Raw genomic sequence first — 20,827 nt, forward strand, 5'->3', positions numbered from 1 at the left:
GGAGGCACGGGCTCTCTTGTACAATGCATTCAATTCTCAAGCACACCAAGCTTCAAACTCCAAGGGTCATCACTTCCTAAGGAATTGCCATCTCTACTAAGAATCACGAAAATGTGGGATGTCTTTGGGGTTTCCCATTGCATCTATGAATAAAAGGATTTTGGCCACTACAACAATTATTTTTAGTAAGGGTATCCATTTGGGTGTCTATGCTCCTACAGTATTTGCAGTTAAGGGGTCTCTCCTAATCCGTTCACAGTAAAGTGTTTTATGTCTTGTTGTGAGGGATTTTACTACACCATATAGATACTAGAAGAGACTTTTGCCGCCATAAATGACTGTACCCCTTGATTGTGAGACTAATTACAACCACATTTCTTATATAGTGGTTCCAAAGTACTTGGCTTTGGCTGTAACTGCTGAGGTCATGTTTTGGGGTGAGCACCTCATTTAGAACTAACCTGGCCCTTCAAAAGATAAAATAAATTTCTCTTGCACCCAAGATCCATGTAGGCAAGGGGAGAGGATACGTTTGTTTATCTTGGGTACTAAACAAAAAAAGTGCCAATGCACCAAACACATCAAACACTTTGTAAATCTTAAGCATCAAATTGAAATGTTAGCTAAACGAAACAAACATTTGGTTTCAAAATAAAGTCTTTTAACAAATGTCCTACACCAAATGTCATTGGCAGTTTCAAAATAATGTCTTTGCACCTACACAAGCCACAATTTTTTTTTAGCTTTCCCAGGAAGAAAATCAAAACAAAAATAATAGAAAATTCTAACTAATAAAATGCAAAACCTATACTAACTAATAAAAATTACCTAAACAAAAATTAACAATAAAAAAATCTAAATTAGTAATCTAAAATAAATAAAAAACAAAAACAAATCCAATTCAAAAACTTAATCTAAATTAAAATAAATAAAACAAATTAATTTTTTAATATAAATTAAAACTAATCTAAACTAAAGATTAATTTAAATTATTATGTAATAACCCCAATAGGTTATAACTTCGTCAAACACTAAAAATCTTTATACTTTAGTTGTTTGACATTTCGTCAAACACTTTGCAAGCAAGCTCTGATACCACTGTAATGACCCTCCTCAAATCTGCCCTCAAAAATGCTGATGAAAGCTCAAGGAATTTTATCAAACAATTCACATGCAAGGGATGTATGACTGATATAGTATTTCAGCTAGCTTCAAATGACTTTTTCTTCAATTTGTATCAATGAGAATCTTGTGTTAGAAGACTACAATGGACTACACAATGACCTAACATGAGTGTGCTACTAATTTTGACAATATTCAGTGCATATATATGATCTAAGCATGAAAAATGAACACCTACAACCAACTGGCATTTTTACAAACAGTTGGTATGCAAACTAACTAGCTGATAAATAATGATATTAAATTGCTTAAATGACACTAGCAACTATTATCTTCTTAATTGCAATGAAAATTACAATGCTCATGAAATATGGCCAAGACTTTGGCATTTACATGGATTACAAAAAATGATAATGCTGGTATAATGCACACCTATAGCTGAAACTTATCACACCTAAAAAAAAAAGCAATACTAACAAAGGAACCTGGTTGTAGATGGCTGTAATAATTTTCTTCAATGTTGCCCCTTCTGTTTGTTTTTTTCCGATCTGCTTTTTCCACTTGCTATTTCGATTCTACTTTTTCGGCCTCTTGCTTTTTCGAATTGCTTTTTTGGTTCTTCTTTTTCGGCCTGCTTTTTCGATTCTGCTTTTTCGGTTCTTCTTTTTCGGCCTGCTTTTTCGATTCTGCTTTTTCGGCTCCGCTTTTCGGACTGCTTTTTTCAGCCTGCTTTTTCGGTTCCACTTTTTTGAACTACTTTTTCGTATCTTCTTTTTCGGACTGCTACCATGTTGAATCTCAAGACCATATCTTTCAATGGCGTCAAGATTTCCAGCTTGAAGGGATTTCGTCCTTCAAACTATTGAGACATAATCTCTTGAAAATTTTCCAATTTCTTTGATATTTCCAAGCATACTAAAAAGAAGCTCTTCCCTTTCTTTTATAGTGTTCTCACAAGAGCTCAATCCTTCGTTTTTTCAATGTGGGATAAAACATCACTCCCTTTATGTAACTTATGTCTCCAATGTGTTATAAAATAAAGGGGACTCTTTTAATTTAAATATTTCCCACAAACTATAGTCTATGCATTAATAAAGTTAAATATTTAAATTTAACTTTATAAAATAGCTTTATCAATGCATAACAAATCTTATCAATGATAAACAAGTCTTCTTGCCAATTTTAAACAAATTCCATTGACATACCGCTGCCACTGGATGTTTGACCATATCCAAGATGACTTACTATAAATAGTAAGTATGCCCAAAGTTGCCTCAAAACCCCTCAAAAAGACCTGCAACTGAAACTATCTAGGTCAAATGGCCTCCAAGTCCCTTTAATGTCCTGGTTAGCCTACGGGACCGTGGGGAAATAGGCTAACGACAACATCATGCTATGAATGCTAAAAAGGGGACATTACATATTAAACTAGTTATAAAATAAAAATACTAATCTCAAGTTTTAAAAACTTATCTAATTTAAAAAACAAACTAATCTAAGAAGAATAATATAATAAAAGTTAGATAAGTTACAAACCTTAGAGTAATAAGGTATTTTTTTTATTAATTAAATCATTTTGATTTAATTGTTAAGTCACTTATTATCTCTATTTACTTAAGCTAAAATTTAGGCATATAATAATTAATTCTTTTATTTATTATTGTCATGCAACCTAGATTAGTTACCTTTAGGGTTTTGATCTCCTTTACAAGGATGAATCTCTCTTCATAATCAACACTTTTTAATTGAATAACAATTTCTCTTTTGCACATCAAGAATGTTTCGTCTTTCATGGATCTCTAAATTCAAGCCTCCATAGCTTTGCTTCTCTCTTTTTGTCACAGGTGTTTGCATGAAGTGATTCTTGGGAGTTGTGGGTTGAACTTTCCTCAACTTCAACTCAAACTAATGTAAATTAGCAATTAATCTTAAAAAGCTAAAACAAATAGTCTAAGAATATGAATAGCGTGACCATGAAAACCATAAAAGAATCATATTAAAACTATCCCAATCATTCAATAAAGCTTTTAAAATCAAATTTGCATAAAATAACGTAAACATGTAATGCATTTAATGGTGAAAATGACATTAATGAATTTAACAATGTAAACTAAATGAGATAAATTCATTCAAAACACACTTTCACTCAAAGCCATTCAATAGAAGAGAAAGAGGGGCTTCCAAACATAACTCAATGCAACTCAAGTTACATTAGTAAAATCCAAATAGGATGAAGGGATGCCAATACTAAACCCAAATTATACTAATGAGGTACGCAAGCAAGTCCTCTTTCATGCAATGTTAATTAATTTTAAATGTGCAATATAAATGTAAATTGAACAAATTGATTAAATGACAAGTAAAATATATCTAGGAATTGCATGTGTGTAATCAGCCCAAATAAAATGTGGAAATAGGTCTATGCTAAGAGATAAAAAGAAGGGTGGAAAACTGACCTTGAAATATGCAAAGGAAGATGCTTTTTTGCTTTGAAAATCATGGATCTGAAATTGCTGCGAAAAACTTGATTGTGAATTTGTGATTAGAGCAAAAAACTTAGAAAACCTTAAAAATCTTAGATCTCCAGATGTAGGTTGATTTGGGTAACGTCTACCGCTAGGTTTAGGGGACAAGGGACACGTTCTCGAGGCACCGTAACAAAGTTGCCCCAGATTTTTCCGAAAGCCCTCAGCTAGTAGTTTTCAGGTCTGAATCCACAATTTTGATACCTTGTCCCTACACAAGAAAAAATGATTTTTATTTGGGGGTAGTGGCTTGTCTTGGTCAAGCCCTTGTTTAGGAATTAAATTTGAAAGAAAATGAAATGTAAAGCATGTAAGGAAGCAAGACAAATGTAAATATTCACCTTTCTTCATTAAAACTCTTTTTAATAAGGATTTTGCAATGCTTGAATGTTGTACATGTTGAATCTTCAATGAAGGATGTAGGAAATCTCTTTAAATACAAAGTATCTGCCAAAACAAAATCATGGAGCTATGGATTTAAATGTGCACAATGAAAGATGAAGACAATGAATTCCACAATGTAGATCTCCTCGATGACCAACAAAACACCAGAGCTTGAAAAGGAAATGCTCGCAAAGGATTCTTGAATCTTTGGAAACACCTTGAATGCTTGAAATTTGCTAGCTTGTGTGTCCTAATGCACGTAATAGATGTCTTGCGATTGCTAATAGATGAGAAACTGAGGTGTCTAGGCTTCCTTTTATACTAGTTTTCGGGCACAAAAACAAAACAAGTCGATGGGGACACCTGATTTTCCAATTTAAATCCCCGAGACAAAATTGGCGCTAGGACTAAAAATGTCCAGGGTATAGGTCGACCTCTACTAGTATAGGCCAACTGGGTCAACCTATACCAGGTTGTCCCTAGAAGGGGTAACCCTCAAGTCTCAGAAATTGTATAGATGAAACTAGAAAAGAAGGAACTGAGTGGGAGAAAATGCTGATTGAGCACAAATGCATCCATGGTCCATAAAATTACTAAAGGGCAAGAGCTAAAAGGTTTTAAATGATGGGTGCGTCCATTTTAAGATGGTACAAAATGAAATCATGCAAAGTCTATTGTGCTCCATTGTTCTTCTATCTCCTCTGATTAATGTTGTTCTCTATGACAAGTGCACTAATATCACCAAAACAAGGAACAATAAAATGTTAATAGCAAAGTGAGGATACTTATAGTGGTTAGTCACAAAATGGAAGGAAAGCCCATAAAATAGAAAACTGACTTGAAAATGAATGGACATGAAATGAATAGTCAGTGGGAAAAGAAGAGCCAAGAGTCAATAATTAAAGCTCAATAATACAACAATTTTTTTTTACTCTCCCTCCAGAGGACCCCAAAGGTCATTTAAATAATAAAATATTAAAATGTGAAATAGAACAAGACAATAAAAAGCCATATGAAATCGAAGATGAAATAAAAGACAAGGAAGCATAAATAAATAAATTTATTTATGCAAAAGGGGGGTATTTACTATTAGGACATAGGGACATTATATAAACAATCAATCCCCCAGACACACACATGAGGACATTAATTAAATAACTGTGAAACTTAATTAAACTGAAGACAAAATGACAAACTAATCAAAATAAATGAAGAGATGACAATAATAATGGATAAATGAAAATAATTAAAATCACTCATAATTGATAAAAAATAGCTAAAATTGACCAATGACATGAGACGATGAAAAATGGAAGACGGGCAATTACAACTGTTAGGCGTCTACACAGATTACTCAGGTCACATTGTATTTGTTTGAAATGATAATAATGTTAATTTCATAATGGCTGGTATCCATTGGTTTCTTTTTGAATCCTCTATTTTTTCATTTTGTCATATGAATTATCTTTGGATTCCATCACATATTTCTAATGTTAACCAAAATAGATGCGTTGCTGATTGGCTGTTTCAACAGAGGCTGTACTTTCTTAGTATTTATTGTAAATAGAACCAAGAAATGCAATAAAAGTATAATGAATTTGAAGGACATGTTAAATAAAAAATTGTAGACAACCTGAAACACAGTTTGCTATAGATCTCCTGGGTGTTGTCCTGCTTATGCTTTATGGGGTTGAACTTATTGATCATTTAGGCCTTGGGCTTTGATTTTTGCAGTCTTGCATTTGTAAACTGCTTTGACATGTTGATTGCAATCACTTATAATTTAATCTGTCTAATTCCTACTTATATTCTATATTCAAAGAGCTCTAGTCTTCTATTATTACACGTGTCTTTCTGGTTTTACAGTGCTATTATTTTAGTTGATGCTTCAAATCACATCCCCTGATCTGTAATCAGAAAGAAACATATGCAATAATGGCAGACAATAAATCTTTTCATGTATATAAACAATAATAACTGAGAAATGTCTTCATGATGGTTTACTGTGGGGAAATATCTTGAATTAATGTACGAGATTTGCATTAATCATGCATATTTAATGATTTATTTCATGTTCTATTTATGGCCTATCTCCTTAAGGAATTACATAACTTTTACATCGGCCAGGATGATTTCGCAGGTATTTTCCATGGCAGTTGTTGGTTGAAATGGTTTGGCTAAAATGGAGTTGTAACCTGTGAGGTTATAGGGATTTTAATTTGCTCTTGAATCAAGGATTCTGATAGCAAATTTCTGATAGATTTTACAAAAGAAAATGATGCACGTTGTTTCTAATTGCTTCCACACAACTATAATCTGAATGATGACATTTATAATTGATACTCTTTGTGACAGATTCGACAAAATGACCGCTTAGCTATAAGCAAGCTTGTGACTAGTCTAACCAGAGGAACAGTTCGCTCACCTTTAGCTCAATGCCTTTTGATCCGTTACACCAGCCAGGTAGAATACGCTTTCCTTCATTGATGGCTAGTACATTGTACTTTTGCAAGTATAGCTCGTTTAGTTCTTCTAACTGTAAACTACTTGCTCCTCAGGTTATACGAGAATCAAATATAAATTCACAAACAGGTGATCGTCCGTTCTATGATTATCTGGAAGGATGCTTGCGCCACAAGACAGAAATGGTCATATTTGAAGCCGCAAGAGCTATAACAGAATTGAATGGTGTGACCAGTCGAGAGTTGACACCAGCTATTACTGTTCTGCAACTGTTTTTAAGCTCATCAAAGCCAGTCCTCCGGTTTGCAGCTGTTCGTACTTTGAACAAGGTACACGTCACCTAATTATTTATGTTTGAATGTTAGGGTTATTTTTTCTATGGCTTGAGATCAGGCGAGTCTTTTTTCTTCTCCAATTTTCCTTCTCATTTCAGTTCATGGAAGCTTCTCTAGAGTCTAGGGAATCAAAACCTAGAAACTGAATTTTTGTAACATTTGCAATGGATAGTTTCCCCAATTTCAAGACATAAAATTTAAACAGATAATTTCATGCAATATATTTCAAATCAACCAGCAAAATACCAGAAAATACTCAGATGAAAATATAATCTCAGAAATGTATATTGCAACTAAATCTTCAAAACAATGACAAAATCCAATCGTAGTTATAGAAATTACAGCAAGATTGGATGCCAGAAATGAATCTGAAACAGTGCGAACTCCTTTGCGGATTGACCTCAATAGATGAACTTGGTTTCCGTTCAATCCACCAAGAAAGCCTGAAGGTTTCCGTCCTCAGGTTTCAGAATGAAAAGCTAGAAGCTTCCCAAATTTCTCCAAGAGAAATCAGTAATCGAAACATAATTCAAACATGCTGAAATGAGCTTTTCTTTGTTCTTTTAAGAAGCAGCCCTGTGACCCTTAAGTTCCCAATTTCTGTCTTTCCGCCTTCTTCCCCTTTTATCGCTTTATGAAACCTTCTTTTAATATTAAAATGACCTTTTTGTTAATTTGCATTAAGCTTCCACATAGTTATTTTTAATATTTTGGGAAGTTGGCATTAAATTTTCTGAAATCCCCAAAAAAGGAACATTACGATTTCCTATTTACCTGCTTTACATTTACTCACTAAAATATTTCAAAACATTTTACTATTTTTTTTATAATCTCATGCTCTAGTTGATTTTTTGCAGACTTTAGCTATTGAGAATATAGTGCATTCTGGGTTGTGGATACTAAGATTTTCATTAGATTAGCTTTGAGGCAAGTTGATTTCAAGTTTTCATTAGATTAGATGGAAATCCATAATGGTATAGGCAGTGGTGCTAACCCTGGTTGACTGTGGTCGTGTAACAACATATTTGTCATTCATTTTGTCAACTCAAGTAAATGGTCCTGACACTAGTCCAGATTCAGTTTCTGGGGTGCGGTCAAAATTCCTTTTGGGTTAGGTTCATTTGTGTTCGTCCTGAGAAAGGCATATAAAAATTAAAAAATATATTCGTAGCAGTAATTTAGAATCCACACATGACATCATATAATATATAATAAACAAAACCACTACAAAAAATGTTACGATGTCAATTAGTCAAACTTAAATATCCTGATATATTTTATTAATAAAAATATAAATATTATAATGTCATGATTCAATACTCAGCCATCACTGATCAAGCATCATTATATGGGTCTTCAAAGCATCATCATCACCAAATCTATTAGATGATGACGGTGCTAGTAAATTAGTGCTTGTTAGCTGGCTTGTTGCAACATCAAGGCAGCAAGGTGGGTATGGAAGCATCCAAGTCCTATGCTTTGTCTCGATATCCTACTTCATTGTGTCCCTTTCCTTGTAGAGACTTTGTTTTTGTCAAAGGACCACAAGTTTGAATGCATGTATATTAAGTCCTTTCCCTTTCTTGATCGATTTTACTTTATTGAGGGGATGCTGGATCACATGCTTCAATTACTATAAGATGTAATGAACTATCAACCTATTAAAACAAAATTAAAGTGTTAAGGTTGTAAAATATGAATGAAACATAATTTTTATTTAGAAGTTGTAGGTGTTTGAATGATTGCAGATGAAAGTACCACCAACTATGAGCATAAACTTTTTACTTGTCATGGAAAGCATCAACATTAACTTGTCAGTGCACACAAAATCTATGAAATCAATTCTTGTTGAATCTGGCATGTCAGGAACAACAAAGAGTCTATTAAGTGCTGTCTTGTATCTTTGGTTGACCTCATCATCTTTATAGTGGGCAGTTTTTTTTGACGTAGGAAGGAGCTCAATGCTATGATGTTTGGGACTCATGGCCATTTTGTTTCGTCTCTCTTCAATAATATTGTGTAGTTGTTTGAAGAGAGTTTCTTCAAGATTTTGCTTGTTTGCATTTACAATGTCTTTCATCCTCTCAATCATTGAGTCAATGCCACAATATCTTTTTCCTAAACAAGGTCGATCCATGTTAGTTAATTGATTGTACTCATACAAGATCAATGAAATGAGGATATATTCAACACGATCCCACCAAATGTCATCTAAAATCATTTGCTTAATATTTGTTGCCCATGTAGTTTTGGATTCTCCATATGGACCAATCGGGTTGATGGTCATGTTAGAAAGTGGCTCATGAACAAGTCATCTCAAGACATTGTGTTGGAGGGCATAATAGGTCTCCACAACTAATTTGAAAATCAAATTTTTTTCGTTGAAGTGAAACATATCTATTAAAATAAAATTGATTGCTTCACTTACCTTGAGCTGCACAAATTTCAAAACATATTCAAAACTTACCTTCAACATTATGCTGCAATATGATTATCAATGTCCTAATTTTTTGTGTATTTTTATATATTTTAAAATTTTTTAGAAATGTTTATTTTGATAGATAAATGACCTATAAGCCTTGATACATCATGAAGTACATAGATATATTTGGATAATCAAATTTTAGTCCATAGTTACATTTATTCGCCTTCCTTCTTTGTAAAACTAGTACTGGGGTGTGTTAGGACGATGGGATGAGTTTTCGGGACAGGAGGACAATGGGCCTCATTTTCAAGACGGTGGGGAGATAGCCAAGGGGTGACGACAAGGGGAGGATGCGGTAGGCAAGGGTGTTTTATAGTGTACATATAAAACTTGAAATGCCAGTTATGAAATGATGTTTCATTATAACATACCAGATTAAAATACTTGGAACATAGAAAAATTGTAACACGAACTAGAAACATATTACTTACCCAATAGTAACATTCAAAAATCAAAATTCAAATAGAAATTCAAGTACCCATCCCAACAGTGGCATGGTTGCAAAATGGCAAAGGTAGGGGTACTTGGGTACTTAAGTGCTCGGTATAGGGACATTTGGAGGACAAGTACGTCGAGGTTTGAGAGGGGTACGAATCTTCATGTTTTGATTGCCATCCTTCTAGGTCCCTCCTCATCCTTACCTTATTCTTTTGCTTCCAATCAGTATCTGTATATAATCTAAGCACTACATCTTGCAATTCTGTTAAGGATAAAGCTTTGAAAAGTCACGAAACATGAATATAGAAAGAGCAAAGAAAGGAAATGTAGAGTGAGGGTAAAGAGGCTCCCGTTATACTGAATGTCCATCGAGTCCAAACTGGAAGATTCCATAACCTCCAAATTCACCTGAAACTCATTTTTTGAAGCTTCAACAATATCTTCCACAATGAAGTTGTCTATCGAATCATATTGTCTTGGGATGCGAGATGTAGGCAGTGCGTAAAAGCTAAAGAAAGACCCCTGAATCTTCCTCGAGATAATGAGATGTAAACTATGGTTGAAATTTTGAGTACTTATGTTTGACCTTTTTCTATACCTATATTAGCTAATTCATCACTTTTTGATTATATGATTATATGGAAATAGGTTTATGCTAAGAGATAAAAAGAAGGGTGGAAAACCGACCTTGAAATATGCAAAGGAAGATGCTTTTTTGCTTTGAAAATCGTGGATCAGAAATTGCTACGAAAAACTTGATTGTGAATTTGTGATTAGAACAAAAAACCTAGAAAACCTTAAAAATCTTAGATCTCCAGGTGTAGGTTGATTTGGGTAATGTCTACTGCTAGGTTTAGGGGACGAGGGACACATTCTCGGGGCACTGTAACAAAGTTGCCCCAGATTTTTCCGAAAGCCCTCAGCTAGTAGTTTTTAGGTCCAAATCCACAATTTTGATACCTTGTCCCTACACAAAAAAATGATTTTTGTTTGGGGGTAGTGGCTTGTCTTGTTATAGAATCCCTCATTAATTGAGTCCAGTCTCCAATTAATGAGGGATCCTTTCCCTTTAGCATTTATTACAGTGTTACCCGACGCGGGGGTGCGGCGGTGCGGGGGGACGTCGGGACGAGTTTTGGGTGCGGGAAAAAAAAGGCCTCAATTTGGGGACGGCGGGGGTGCGGCAGCGGGGGAGTGGGGGGGGGGGGGGGTTTCGGTGGGGGGGAGGAGAGGGAGTGGGGGGAGGGGGTTGCATAGTATATATATAATATTATTAATATATATGATTGAAAATGCTAATTATGAAATGATACTTCAATATATTATATAACAATGTAACATTAACATACCAAATATAGTTGACTACAATGAATAGAGAAAATTAAAATGTGATTCATAAACCATAAGTTCAAACTTGAAACTTGAAATTTCATAACCATTACTATTACTAATGATCATTTGACAAATTAACTTAGTTCAAGATGCAAGATTCAAAATTCATTGTTCAAATATGATTTTATGAATATCATATATCATAAAGATGCTTATGATGACAATGAGCCGAATAGCATGAAACAGTGAAATAATAATAATGTATCATAGCCATATCAAAGTGAGTATAATCAACAAAATGACAAAATGCCAATAATGAGAATGGATGATTCTCAAGTGCTCTCTAATCATCCCCTATGCTGAAGTCCTCATCACTGGAACTACTAGACTCCTCCTGGGTAAGATCTTGATCCTCTAAAGGAACACCAACTAGCCCTACATTGGCTTCTGCATCAGCATCCTCATCAATCTGAGCTGGATCCTCTGGCTCCACATCCCATCGTGCTGCAGGGCTCTCCTTGTACTCGCATGTCTTGCGATCTTTGAGCCGCAAGTGACCATGTACAGCAATCAGCTTCTCCACTCTCTTAGAGGTAAGTCTGTTCCTCTTAATAGAGTGAATGAAGCTATAGGTGGACCAATTCCTCTCTGCAGCTGAGGAGCTAGACACCTGAGATAACAAAGTTGAAAGTTTCAACTTACAAGTTACAAACAAATGTTCATACAATTTGTAACAAATGATAAATGGTAAATCAATGATTAATAATTATTGAATCAATGAATCATAAATTAAAATCAGCAAGGTAAAACTCTTCAAGTTAAGATTGTAAAGGGCTGGAATTAGTTATTAGTATTACAAACCTGAGAAAGCAATCGAATGGCTAGTGAGGTGATTTTTAACTGTTGTGAACCATGACATTTCCACCATAAAATGGGATTCTTTTGTGCCATGGTTTTCGGATCCACTTTTGCAATATCCGAGTATCCTACAAGTTACAAATTTTAAAGTTTACAACATAATATTAAAATTATAAATAACTTAAATAAAGTTATAACTTATAAGTAAAGTAACAATTAATTATTAAAAGAACTTATAATTTAATAATTATAAAGAGTTTAGAGCACTGAATCAAGATTTAAGGATTCCCTGAAAGACTAGCAAATTCAGACCACTCGGTGCGAATCTCACTAGCGATCTCAGTATCATACATTTTGGCAATGCATCGGAAGAACCCATTCTTCACCTCATCATCGCAAAGTGGTGTGACTCTACCAGGCCTAGGTATGTACCACTTCGGGTTCAATGCATAGGCAGCCATGTGCAAAGGAGTGTTCAACTTCTCCCACTTGCGGTGAATGATAGGCTCAATGTGCTTCGTATAGAATGCTAGAGTGGGGTCTCTCTCACGTACAACAGCCCTCATCTGCCCAAGCATGGAATCAATGCACTCATAAACCTCTCCAAGGCTAGGTGAATTTGCATCTCCATATCTGATCACCTGAAACACTGGAGTAATGATGGAAACTATGTATTTTGCATCACTCCAAAACTGATCACTCTTCACTATCTCCTTTACCCTATTCCCCTGCTCTGTTCTGGACTCAAGCCATCGATTCCATTCTTGTGTCATAACCATGAGTTGCAATGGCTCTTGCAACTCAATCATTCTCTCCAAGAGAATATAATATGATGCATACCTGGTCTCAACTGGTTTGAGGAATTGCTTCTTTGCGAAGCTCTTGAAAAGTGCATGTGAAGTATGGTGATTGCAGAGAAACATCTACACCTCTCTCCCATCATTAACCACCTTTCTAATGCACTCTATTTTCCCCATGTCTTTGAGTGCATTGTTCATGGCATGCACACAACATGGAGTCCACCAGATATGCCTATAAGCTGCCTCAACAAGCCTCCCTGCAGCTTTGCACACATGTGATGCATCTGTCACAACTTGGACCACATTTTGTGGTCCAAGCTCTTTGATGGCTTCCCTAAGCACATGAAACTGAAAATCAGCATCTTTACGATGCCCTGAACAATCAACTGCCTTCAAAAAATATGGGCCCTCCGTGCATGTAATCATAATGTTGATGAGTGGACGATGACTAATGTCCGTCCACCCATCCATGATAATGCTGCAACCTGACTCCATCCAACATGCTTTCATTTGCTCCATCAAGATCCCAACCTTGTCATAGGCTCTATCCAACATTGTAGTCCTCAGCTTTTGGTCACCTGGTGGCACATATGATGGCTCTTCCTCATTCATTGCCATGGTCATCATCCTCACAAAATAGGGAGATCGAGCCACATGTGTAGAGATGCCATTGGAAAAGAAGAAATCACCAACAACATCATCTAACCGGTCCCTTGCATTTATGTTAAATAAATGAGCAATGGGGTTACTATCACTATGACTTGTGGTTGCTTTCCGTTTCCCCCTACTGCTGTACCCTGCTGAATTGTGTGTAGGTGAGGTGAATGATGGTGTAGGTGACATAGTCCCTGCTCTCTGATGCAAGATACGAGTAGATGTATCTTGCTGCCCCTGTAACTGCTGTATATGCTGTACCTGTTGCCTAGCAGACAAAGATCTAGGCACTGCAACGTCACTATCATCAGGAATGCCCCATAGTTTATTCACTTCAATTCTGTATTTGACATTCTCAGGATTTGACAAGAACATGCATGGGTTCACACCATAGCCACTCTAAAAAAGAAGGTGTGAATTAACTCTTGTAATGCTGCCAAACCATTCTGCTCCACATATATTGCACTTTCATTTGCGTGTGCCACCCCCTGAAGGTGTAGGACGTGTAATTTTTGTAGCAAATTGTTTCAGAGGGGACTTTGAGTCATAAGGACCCCTGGCATACTTCCTCAAAATCTCTGAAGGGCAATCCATAGAAGGCACCCTTGGTGCAACATAAGGAGGCTCTACCTCAGGCTCAGATTGACCACCTATATCAGCCCCATGATCACTTCCTTCAGGCTCATAATCAGATGCACTTGGCTCATTAATTTCCATGTCTTTTGCACTTTGGCTGGATCTAGAAGCCATTTATAAAACTGCATTTCACAAAATGAAAATAAAATTATAAAAATGATCATGATACATTTCAGCCCAAGTAAAAATAATTTAAAACTTAAAAGTTAAAACTTTACTATTTAATTTTAGCATTTACTATTTAAAAATTTAAAGTATTAAAAAATGAAGCTAAATAGTAAACACTAAATAAAAATATGGCAATATGGCATATGCTGAAACGTTTTACTAAGTTACTTTCAAGTTTCAAGTTTCATTCTTGAATGTTGTTGATAGTTGAATCTTCTTAGTTCTATGATTTTTTATTTTATAATTTATCATCTATATTAATTTTTAGTTTTTTTCATTGTTCTTAAAATAAAAATATGGCAATATGGCATATGCTGAAACGTATTTTACTAAATACGTTTCAGCATATGCCATATTGCCATATTTTTATTTTAAGAACAATGAAAAAAACTAAAAATTAATATAGATGATAAATTATAAAATAAAAAATCATAGAACTAAGAAGATTCAACTATCAACAACATTCAAGAATGAAACTTGAAACTTGAAAGTAACTTAGTAAAACTAAATAGTAAATAGTAAATACTAAATTTAAAAATTATTATTTATAAATTGATTTTTAAAACCAAAAAAACTAAGTAAAATAAAAAAAACCCTACTTTGAAGGCTTGAACTTGAGGTGACACTTGCCAAATCGAACTTTCTTGCTCCTCTTGCTCCTCTTGATCTTGCAATCCCTTGCAAAACCACCCACTAATCTCTCACAAGCTCCTCCAAACACTCTTTCTCACTTAGCTCCTTGCTGCTCTAAAATGGTGAAATGAAAATGAGATCTATTGGTCTTATTAAGCCTTCAAATAGACCACATGGGACCCACAACCAATTAGGGTTAGCATACTTAAAAAACAAAAACAAAAAAAAAAAGAAAAAAGTATTGTTTTTTAAAGTTTTTTTTGGGCCTCTTCTCGGCGCACCCCGCGAGCACCCGTGGTGCACTCGAGCACCACGTCCCACCCGTGTGCTCGATCAGTGCGGCGGGAAAAAAGCCGCTGGCGGGGGTGCTTGGGTGCGTGACACACCCGCACTGGGTGCGCCCAGGTTTTGACCCGGGTGCACTGATTTATTATAATTGCAAAATCTCCTTCAATCTCTATATTCTTGTAACCGAGTGTTTTACTCAGTTCCAGTCCTTACTAAAGTCATTAATTCCACCCAATTATTTGTACTTATTCCTATATATCTTGCTAACTTTTCTATCTCCATGCCTTTTGAGTTATGGGTACTACAACCAATGCTTACTCTGCTTGGATTCCCTCTTGAAGCTCTGTCAAAATTGAAGCAAGCTCAATTACACAAGTCTCAATTTTAATTAGAAGTTGTACTACAGTCATCTTATCCTAAAACATTCTTCGGTTCCATTACTTCCATAATTCCCATAGGACTATGGAAGGTGGAGATATCCATAATGAGCTATAAAACCTATCCTTTCGAAGGAGGGACCAAGGATGAAGCATATTTATTATAGTTCTTGGAAATGCTGATATCCATCCCAATTGTGAACAGAGCCATTTCCAACATTGACTCAAATTGGGCAATGCAACAAAAGGTGGTTAATTGATTCTTCCTCATTTTTGCATAAAGGACATCTACTTGGGCCTTGGTATCCCATTTTTAAAAATCTTTTTGAGTTAAAGACCTTTCTATTTAAAACTAACCATGTGAAAAATTTCTGCCTTAGGCAGACAAGCTTTATTCCAACATAAGGTTGTAGGGAGGGAGTCTTTTGTGCTCATCTGGAGAGACTTGAGGAATTTATACCCTTCCTTTGAGTTGTATTCCCTGCTCTTGCTTCCATCCCAAATCAAATTGTCCTTGCCAAAATTAAGTTACTTTCCTATTTGATAAGATTTTTTTTAGATCTTTCGCTTCTTTAGGTGGGAGGTTCATGTCCTTAAAATCCTTCCCTTTCCAACCTTTTCCTCCATCCTCAAAGGTCACATAAATTATAACTGTTTTTTCTCCATCTAGCTTCAAGTGTCAACCTTAATTGGGTTAGTTTACCATCCCTTTCCAAAGCACCATATCCTCCCCAGGAGTCTTCCCATAAGAGAGCTTCTTCCCTAAGTGTGCTGATCAGATCAGTATTGCTCAGATATTTCTTTATTAGGATCTTTGCCCACTTGAGGTGTGAATTCTTGTACATTCTCCATGCTGGTTTAGCTCCTAAAACTTTATCTTATATTTTGATGTCCTTGATCCCTACACTCCCCTTGTCGTTTGGTTTGCATACCTTGCCCAAGATAACATGGAATTTTTTTTTCTTTTCCCCAGTCCCTACCAAAAAGAAACTTCTAAGGAGTTTATTTATTTCTTCCCTATTTTTTCTCAGGAGATTGATACGAGATAATCGATAAATAGGTTGTGCTGAAAGGACAAACTGTATTATCATTGCTCTACTCGCAGAAAAGTGCCATTTTCCTTTCCAAAAATCCATTTTTCTTAATGATCTTTTTTGTTTTTTGATCCCACAGTTTTGTTGAATGTGCCCCTTTGTCTAGGGATACCCAGGTATTTACAAGTTAAACTTCCTCATCTGAAATTCAAAATTTGGCAAATCTACTGATCTAGATTAGGTTGGGTACTAAAGAAGATTTCTGATTTCTTGAGGTTAATCTCTTGACCTGATGCACTAGTATAATATCTTAATATTGTTTTATATGCGTCTTCCTCCTCTATGGTACTTTGTCCATAAAGCATAGTGTCATCAACAAACTGTTGGTGGGTTGTCGGATCCAGGTCACTAGTGATTCTTATTCCTTTAATAGCCTTCTCATACCTAACTTTGTTTATTGATCTTCCTAATGTTTATGCCATTAAGAGGAAATAAAAGGGAAAATCAGATCCCCCTTTCTAAGTGCCTTGCTTATTCCAAAAAAGCCTTCGGGTGATCCATTTACCAGTATTGATAACTTAGGGGACGAAATGCATTTAAAGATCGAATTCACCCATTGTTTACGAACCCAAAGGCCTCGAGGCATTTCCTCAAAAAGCCCAAATCTACTCATGCCTTTTCAATATCTAGCTTAATTTACATACTAGGCTCTTTTTTGTTTTGAACGGTATGTATGGCCTCTTGGGCAATAATTACTCCATCGAAGATAGATCTACCCTGTACAAACCTTGTTTGTTCCTCGCTAATTAGGTTTGGGAAAAGTTTCTGGATTCTCATTGCCACAGTCTTAGTAAATAATTTATAGAGAATATTGCAAAGGGCTATGGGACGCTAAACATAAGGGTGATAAAGGTATTATTCACCTCCCTAAGGAATTTACCTCCATCCCTTTAAAGACCCAACATTATTGAAAGAAACACGTTGGAAACACATCAAACCCTTTTTCTTAAGGGCCATACTTACTTTTGTTGGGTGGATATTTTGCAACTGACAGTTTTGGGTAAAAATCCAGTCGCAAAATAGGATGACTAGCCACAACGTGTGAGACAGAGTCTCTCCTACCTTAAAGGGTAGGCATCCCCTTCTCACCGTTCCTTGGATCAACTCAACCTAAGCAAGAAGTCGAAAGATTTTATAAAATGGGTGTTACCAATATCCTTTCTTCTTATCTTTCAAGAAAGAATTCACTTTCTCATGGAGCGAATAATGGATAGGGTGAATCTCTAACTACATTTCTATCAAGAGCTGGAAACAGTGATACTGATAAACCTTCACTAACTCAAGGTTAGCTGAAAATGTACCAGATTGGCTCTAAGTTCAGTCGTACTTCTATATGAAAAAACTTTACAATTAGGGCACAAAGACTCCTAAAAGTAAAAATGACTTAACTATTTTGTGAATTAAGAAAGATGTATAAGCTATAGACAAAGCTTTTAGCTATATATTTCCACAACCATTCCCAGTTAAAGCTTCAGCTCCAATTGCTTTTTAAATCACTATGCTCTATTATTGAACACACAATAATAACATGAATCAAGACAATAGGCACAAATTACAATTAAGGCTTCTAATTTGCTCTATCATAATTGCTTCTAGGCAAAGCTTTGAATCCAGTTGCTTCTTTTATTCGCTTTTCTCCCAAATTTGTGCTACACAATCAAAGTTATGCTTGCACAAATGTGGCAGAGCTTTCTTGCATACAACAAAAGATAATTTTTACAATGAGGGGGCACTCCTTTATATAGGCACATGAGTTGAGAAAAAGGTGGAGGAAAAAATGGGAGCAACTCAACCAACTTTGACCTAGTCTAACTAAAAGAGAAAAAATAGGCTTACATGCAACTGCACATGCAACTCGCATTACATCTTTACATACACAGGTAACTTGCATTACGTGTAATTACACATCTTCATGTAATACATCCTCTATAATTACAAACATGAAAGAAGAAGAAAGAAGACAGAAGAGAAGGAAATAATCCTAGGTATTTTTCTAAAGGTTCTTGTACTTGATGATGCAATCCCGAATGATCATAGGATTGGAAGTTCATGTACTTTGTACTGCTGCATTCACCTTGATAACCATGGTCTTGCGTCTTTTGATAACCTCTGACTCTCTTTGATGAATTGTCTGTTGTCATTTGAAAACTTTGACATATTCAAGCTTTCCTCGTTCAAGTTGTCGTGAATTCTCCTTTGTAGATTGGCACATTCTAGATTGATAAGTAGGAGATAATTTCCACAGTTAGTCAAATTGTGATATTGCTATCAGGATTTAACTGTTTGATTTTTGAGATGGATTCATGTTGAATCACTACTCATGAAACATGGGTCAATGAGTTTGACTAAAAAATCACAGAGTTAAATCTTGATAGCAATATCACATTCTGGATTCTTTGACACTTTGAAAACCTTCTTGATGATGTTTGGATGTAAACTCAGAATAACTTTTCATCAGCATCTTTAACTTTTTTTTTTGAAATAAAGTGCTTGATGCATGGGAATGTGTGCAAATGGAGATTGCTGATTTTCAAACGTGACTTAGGGTCTTCAAGAGGTTATTGCATGAAAAATGATTACATGTAAGTGCAACATGTAACAAAGGATGAAGGATGAGATGGAATGCAAAGGTAGATGGTGGACGAGCTTTTACATGTAAGTGTGAATGGAAGATGAGGTGCAAAGCATGTAAAGAGCGGAAAATGAAAAAATATGTATTTGCTCATGAAGGCACAAATGCATATGGAGAGGCGAGAACGGAAAATGAAAGAGGGATAATGAGCTTTATAGTCACCTTTGGTGAAAAGGTGAACTCAAAGTACATGGAAGATGAAAATGACATCTTTTTGACTTTTCAAAAAGTGACTTTTAATCAAAATCGGACCTTTTAGATGCAATTACACGTAGGGCTTTCCGTGTAATCGTGTTGTGCAAGTGGATGCAAAAAGTGAGATGAGTGAAAATGGAAGCGGAAAATAGGATTACATGCATGTGCGGATGGTGAATGAGATGGAAAACATGTAATCACATTCATCGAATGAGAGGTGAGGTGTTGTGGCATTGAAGATGGAAGTGAAACATGATGATGCTTTTGATGAAGTGAAGCAACAAGTTCTTGCGAAAGAACTTATAATTTTTTCCAAAAGAAGAAAAACAAAAAAGCAAGCAAGTAAAAATCGAAAAACAAGCACAAAACAAACACATGCCTTTGGTCTTAAACTCAAACATGTCAACAAGCAAGTTACTTTCAAGTGCAAATTCGAATTTGGAATTTGGGGAAATTCCAAAAATGTGAAAATGAGAGTTTTCATCATTTTTAAAAGCAAAATGCACTTTTCATGGCATATATATGGACAAGTGTGCAAGAACAAGCCATAATATGTATGGAAATAGCAAGATCAGCATGAATTGATAAGCAAATTTGAAAATGTCCACTTATTTGGAGGTTAAAGAGCCAAAATAACAAGTTTTATAGACTTAAAGACCAATTCTTCATCAATTCCGGATTTTCAAACAACTTTTTGACTTTTTTCGTACTTGCATTTACCAAAAATTATTAAGCAATGAATGGTCGAATTTGACATGAAAGTGCTAAATACATGGTCTCCAAAGACAATATCATGCATTTAAAACTCAAAAACAATCCCTCTTGATCAAAGGGTTATGGGCTGGAAATGTCATTTTTTGAGTTTTTTGAACAAAAACATTACTTTTAAATGCAAAGATCTGGGCCGTTTTTGCAAAAAACGTGGCCAAAAAATGCATATTTTTTAGTCATTTTTGACTTGTGAATGCAAAAACTACTTCTCCAAATGTATATACATGGATCAAAATGCAAAAAAGTGGATAAAAACCCCAAATTTCTAGGTGTTTTTACCAAAAACGTGATTCATAGAAGGCATGAAATGAATTCGTTTTTGGCTTCCAAGTGCAAAAATGTGAGCCAAGATGTATTGCAAATGATTTAAATCACTCTAAATGGATTTATTTGAAGATTTTTCCAAAAACATGCCCTTGGAAGGAGTTTGAAAAAACATTTTTTAGCAAGATAAATCCATTTTTGATGTTAGAAAATCCATTGCCAAGCAAAAACGACCCTATTGAAGAAGACCTCATGAAAAACTATCAAGTAAATCTTTCACAATCTCCAAAATCGGGTTCTTGGAGGCCAAATGCATGCATTTCTTCAAAATTAGACTTTTTGGAGGTCAAGACACATTTTAAAACATGCTTTT

The 20,827-nt window shown here is 35.3% G+C and overlaps 1 protein-coding gene across 1 annotated transcript in view; it reads left to right on the plus strand.

The window, feature by feature from the left end:
• The window catches only part of LOC149532409 (coatomer subunit gamma-2-like), a 102,039-nt gene that overhangs the window by 57,539 nt on the left and 23,673 nt on the right, over nucleotides 1-20,827 (plus strand). The window contains exons 7-8 of the mRNA XM_089806936.1: nucleotides 6,387-6,494; nucleotides 6,590-6,823. Of these exons, the coding sequence (XP_089663062.1) occupies nucleotides 6,387-6,494; nucleotides 6,590-6,823 (342 nt within the window). The remainder of the gene's footprint in view (nucleotides 1-6,386; nucleotides 6,495-6,589; nucleotides 6,824-20,827) is intronic.

Source organism: Cupressus sempervirens, chromosome 10 (assembly GCF_028749045.1).
Source record: "Cupressus sempervirens isolate cs-2001-9-10 chromosome 10, ASM2874904v1, whole genome shotgun sequence".
Taxonomy (NCBI): Eukaryota; Viridiplantae; Streptophyta; class Pinopsida; order Cupressales; family Cupressaceae; genus Cupressus; species Cupressus sempervirens.